The sequence below is a fragment of the Cibotium barometz genome, chromosome 10 (assembly GCF_041138505.1).
Source record: "Cibotium barometz isolate CiBa-2024 chromosome 10, ASM4113850v1, whole genome shotgun sequence".
Taxonomy (NCBI): Eukaryota; Viridiplantae; Streptophyta; class Polypodiopsida; order Cyatheales; family Cibotiaceae; genus Cibotium; species Cibotium barometz.
In genome coordinates, this window is record NC_141055.1 from 8,180,042 (window position 1) to 8,186,066 (window position 6,025).

At 37.7% G+C, this 6,025-nt stretch overlaps 1 protein-coding gene across 1 annotated transcript; it reads right to left on the minus strand.

The window, feature by feature from the left end:
* Positions 1-4,262: 4,262 nt before the first annotated feature.
* On the minus strand, positions 4,263-5,232 carry LOC147634516 (putative RING-H2 finger protein ATL69). Its single transcript, XM_086803366.1, has one exon. It carries the CDS (start codon positions 5,214-5,216, stop codon positions 4,647-4,649), a length of 570 nt encoding a protein of 189 aa, XP_086659492.1. The 5' UTR covers positions 5,217-5,232; the 3' UTR covers positions 4,263-4,646.
* Between the last annotated feature and the right edge of the window lie 793 nt (positions 5,233-6,025).

The window sequence follows — 6,025 nt, forward strand, 5'->3', positions numbered from 1 at the left end:
GGTTCAATGTGTGTGCATAGAGCATTTATACTCTCTATGCATGCTGTAAGGCTCTATGCATACTGTTTATACATACTCTTTTTGCATGTTCTAAGGCTCTATGCATACTCTATACTCTATGCATGTATAAAGTATGCATGCTCTAAGGCTCTATGCATCCTCTATACTCTATTCATGTATAAAGTATGCATTCTCTTTATGTATGCATAGAGAATGCATACTATGTATGCATAAAGCGTGCATACTCTTTCCGTGCATAGAGCATAGAGTATGAATGCATAGAGCATCGACGAGTATAGAGTCAATATAGAGCATAAGTATGCATGTATAAAGTATGCATGCTATTCATAGAGTATAGAGCATGCATACTTTATAGATCATAGAGCATACATAGAGTATGTACAGAGTACGTATAGAGTATACATGACTCATATGCATATTTTCCTTAAAATTGCTCTCTTTGACTACCTCATTTTCTTGTATTGTATGTCTCTCACCTTTTTTGAGCCATTAGCTCTTCTTGACCCCTCAAGGTAAGCTCTCACACACACAAGCCCTTTTGATATTTATGCTTTTCTATGCATGAGTATATTTTGTTGTGAGGAACAGAGAACATATTAAGCAAGGGTTCCTAGCTTTCACATCAACTCTATTTCGTCTCCCTGCATGATATATTGGCTCTTCTTGACCCCTCAAGGTAAGCTCTCACACACACAAGCCCTTTTGATATTTATGCTTTTCTATGCATGAGTATGTTTTGTTGTGAGGAACAGAGAACATATTAAGCAAGGGTTCCTAGCTTTCACACCAACTCTATTTCGTCTCCCTGCATGATATATTGGCTTATTGGCCAATTGAATACTACTCATGTTGTCACAATGTATGATGACTCCTTCATCATGATGTTGTCCCAAATCATCAAGTAGCTTCCTTTAGCCAAACTACTTCATATAAACCCATAGCTACAATTATGGGTTGCTTCTTGGTGCTCCAACTCACTACAGCACTTCCCATGCTAAATGCATACCCAATAGTAGACCTTCTATCATAAGCACTTCCTGCCCAATCTACATATGTGTAACCACACACCATCACATCCTTTACATGCTCATAAAATAGACCATAGTGGTCAATCTAACATAAATCCAATCTAGTGATAGTCAAGTAAATCAAGCTACCAACCAGCTTTTTGTACATGGTAACATCATCCAACTCATCATCAAAATCAGCCCTTAGCTTTATGTTTTTCTCTAATGGTATCACCATAGGCTTGCATCCACTCATGCCATACTTTGCCAACATATCCAAGGCATATTGCCTTTGCATCAACCATATACCATGTGATGTTCTGATAACCTCAATGCTAAAAAAGAATCTCAATTCTCCAAAGTCTTTCATGTCAAACTAGTTACTCAATGATACCTTCATATTAGCTATATCATTCTCACAATCACATGTGAGACTATCACGTCATCCATATAAATCGCAGTCTCACATATATGTCTTCTCCACATATAGTGAAGAATCTGAGTTCCCAACATGAAAGCCAATGCTAATGAGACACTTGCTAATCCGATCAATACATACATGTGGTGCTTACTTCAACACATATAATTATTTCTTCAATCTACATACATGTGTGGGGAGAGCATGCTTAAAGCATAGTTTCTATCCATGCATAGTTTTTATGCATGGAGTTAGAGCATGTTCCAAAAACGAATAAAATGCTATCAACTAGGGCCATGATCTAACCTGTAAGGATGCCACATGTGAAGGAAAGTTGATTATTTCTGGACTAACACCAAATAACAACAGGGCCAAAGTACATGCTGATATGGCTACTTCAAGCTTACAAGCAAAGTCTTCAAAAAAATATGTGCCTCCTTTAAAACCTACATAGTTTTTGTTGTGAAAATGCAATTCTCTCTTGAAGAGTAGTTATAATAGTTGACACTCCTTACACTCCAATGTAATGTGACGTTTTCCTCCTTTAAGACTAATGTAATCTTCTCAAGTTGTTGTCTTCTCTCAGTAAGTCTTTCCTTCATTGCCACTGCCATTTTAGCATGTTCACTATTGTCTATCTATAGCATTGACATCTTGTAATGGATGGCAAAACTGACCTCCCTGAGGTGTCAATGTTGTCATGCTACCTCAGCCCATGAGATAATGACATTATTGTTGCTGCCTTACCCCCATTCACACACATCCATCGTTTTTTTTTTCTCTAGCATATTTTATTTGGTTATATTAGTGACAACACCCTTGGCAAACTTGGCGTTCTTGGATAGTTCACAGAGATGAGGTGCAGGGGTGGGAGAAACCACGTCAATTAGGTGGGTACAAGAAACAAGTTTTCTTTTTTAAAGGTGCTCAATCCTTTACAATTCATGATGACAAAGTAAGGTGAATAAATTTATTGGTTATGTGCCTTTTACATGCTTTTTATTGTGCCTCAAAAAGTTTCCTTGAATGTACCTTTTTTGTGCATTATAATGTGCTTTTAAGCACAAAAAGCATACCACCTTAGCATGTTTCCACCCTTGTCTCCTCCCTCCTTCTAGGTTGTTATGCTAGAAGATCTCCTTTGGGTGTTGTTGTTCCACAAGCCACTCCTAATAAAGTAGCTAATGTTGCACACTCTCTCACTCCCTCTCTCACACTCCTCACACTCTAAATGCTAGAACATTTCTCACACACTCTCTCTCTAGCCACAAGCATGCAAGAGGGAAAGAAGAAATCCAATAGCCAATCTTACAAGGGAAAATTCACTAGTAGAAGAGTCCTTTCATTGAGCCTTGAAATTGTCTTATATACAAGGGTGGTCTGTCCACCCACCAGGGTGCCCAATGGCTACTAGTTTATTTTCATTAAAGTATGCATATCAAGATTTTAGAATTCACTAATTCATAGTTTTGTATTTTTAGATGATACATTATTTGTAAGACCTTTGATCTTGCATATTTACCTTGATTACCATATTAAGATTTTATTTTCATTGCTCTCTTGATGAAATCTTTTAGCTTTATTATTTTTTAACCCTATCATTTGATTGATTTATAATTTTAAACCCTACGGTTTGATTGATTAGCCTTACAAACCAAATATCTTAAAGATTATTTTAACATTTGTCATCTTCTCACAATCTTGTGTGATTGATCATATTTTTTATGCTTAATGGCTAAACTTTCTTCTTTTGAATTTGCTTTCCTTGGAGGGTTAGGAAGTTTTTTTTCCCCAATAATTATGTCTACTTTGGCCTATGCATACCCATAGGCTCATATACACGAATGCTTGACATTCAAAATCCTTTACAATCTTTTAGGGAAATTTTTAACTATGCTCTATGTTCCCTTTAAAAGTTGCAAGTTTCAAGAACCTATATTGAAATTGCTAAGTCCATTATAGACTAGCTTCAAATTACTACTTGATATTTAAGTCTAAAACTTATGTCCCTTGAATGACCTTCCAAGTTCTTTCCTAAGTCGTGCTACAGATCCTAACATGACTCAAAGTTTTATACTTTAATTCTCATTAAATTCCCTTTTGTGTCATGATTTAAACTCATTTTAAAAACTCAAGTTAAATGATAAAATGTTCTATTACTAAAAATAGCTTTCTTTGTATCTAGGTTTATTATAAAAGGTATAACAAGTAGAGGTGGGCTTTTACACCTCCCTTCCCAAAAAAGGGAAGTCATGTTACTAATTTATAATTTGCTCTTTGGATGGTGGCAAGTGGCAGCTCTTCCCCTTGATTTTCAATAACTATGGGCTCAAAAAACAAAGTTAAATCCAATAATTCCCCTTACTAATCTCTTGTGAGGGCATTTGTACTTGCTACTGAATCTATATACAAATGAGGGCACTTTTCATTTGTACTTGCTACTAAGTCTACATACACATGACATTTTTCAATCTCTAAATGTAAGGGCACTTATCATTTGCTACTAAATCTAAATACAAATAACATTTTTTTAATCTCTAAATGTGAGATTTTATTTAGCGTTCAAAACTCTATGGGAGTCATACATTTGTAAAAACACACACACACACACACACACACACACACACACACACACACACACACACAAATCAATAGATATTGAGAGAGAGAGAGAGAGAGAGAGAGAGGCAAACATAAGCACATGTGTTTTTAATGCAAATAAATTCTATGTGAATAAAAAGCATTCTTAGACCACTCGTATTGCCATGCAACTTACAGATGTTTGATTAATAAAGCAAAAAAACCTATTTATTTACACTTGTTTGATTAATAAAGCAACAAAACCTATTTATTTACAATTCAATCAAGAATGCCATACAAAGTCTAACAACAAGTGGTACTTAACTTAGCAAGGCAGCGTTGGTGGTGTTGGAACTGAGGGTGTTGTAATACTTTGAGTCGATATGGAGAATCGCCCATAACTCTTGGAAAAGGTATCGGTGGACAAGGGATGATGTATATATATAAACACACAAGCAGAGGAGTGTAGAGTAAACGGATATGTGGACACAGGATGTGTAAACGCCCATTAAGATTATTGGGGAATGTAGAGTAGAGGAGAGTAGAGGGTCATGTAATGAGGAGTAGAGGAGTGTAGAGTACATAGAGGGTCATGATATGTGTGTAATCCAAAGCTAAGGTCAAATTACAAGGACGTTAGAAAGACGAGAACCCAAGTTAACATTGTGGGGCGTGAGGGGGGTGCGGGTGGGGGTGAAAGAGCGGCAAAGGGGGCAGGACGCGTGGGAAGGTAGCCAGCCGTCGATACAAATGCCATGGAACACGTGGCCGCAATCGGGGAGCAGTCGGAGAGTTTCACCATCTTGGTAGTCAACCAAACAGATGGAGCAGCAAGAGGATCCGTCCCGCACCCCCACAGGCTCGGCACGTGCCTCCTTTTGGTTGTACACGAACCTGGGGCAGCTCTCCATTGCCAAAGCTCCATCAATAGCCGCTGTTGGCCACCCCGTGGTGCTGTCAATATGGTTATCGGGCCTTACTCTGCTGCTGCCGCCGCTGCCGCTGCCGCTGCCGCCACCTCCTCCTACACGTGCCAATCTCACCCTCACACACGCGCGTAGCCTCGCGCACACTCTCGTCGCACATACCATCAAGAGCACCATCAACACGAGTATCCCAATCAAAATCCCATAGCCTAGGCTTACCATCTCTATCCTCTTCCTCAACTCTCTGGCGTTTGGTGTTGTCATATCTCTCTCTCTCTCTCTCTCTCTCTCTCTCTCTCTTCGAAAATGGCCTTCAAAATGGGCCTTGCAACACACGCTTTCCTCAATAGTGGTCTTGAGAGTGAAAGTGCACTTATATATAAAGAACGCTCAAACAATAAAACACTTGCCATTGGTCTTGACCTTGAAAATGCTATTGCATATATAGAATGCTAAGAACAGCAGCCTGAAAATGCACTTATCTATAAAGAAGAGTCAAACAAGAGTGTTTTTTTTAATTAAGCATTTATAAATCCCAAGATATAAAGTTGTACAACTCTTGAGGGTACCACTAGTTCAGGTCATCATCAAGATATAGCTATTATATATCAAGATTTAACTTTACATGATACGACACTAGGTCTTCATCCCTTGAGCAATGACAAGGTCCAAATTGTATGGTGGCCCTTTCACAAACATTGTAGGTTACCATTTATAGTTAATATTAAGATTTAACTTTATATGATAGGGGCACTAGGTCTTGAGCCCTTAAACATTGTCAAGGTCCAAATTGTATGGTGTTGCTTTCGCTAACAACTTTTTAAAACCTTGCATTACAATGCGTGCTAACTAGAGCATAAAATTATCCAAAATTTTGTGTAGAGCTAACTTACACATAAACTCCACATAATGTATAAATATTTTTAATGACCTTTTATCGCATTTGTTAAGAAAGGAAAAGCGATTAAAATAGGAGTGAATTTCATTAACCTCCAAAAAATAAGAGTTCCATAAGCACATTTCTTCACGTCAAAAGGAAGCATTTCAAACTACACTTTTGTAAACATTATAGC

What these genes read in the sequence shown, in the direction of transcription:
- LOC147634516 (XM_086803366.1), bottom strand. Translation starts at nt 5,216, where the DNA reads ATGACAACACCAAACGCCAGAGAGTTGAGGAAGAGGATAGAGATGGTA.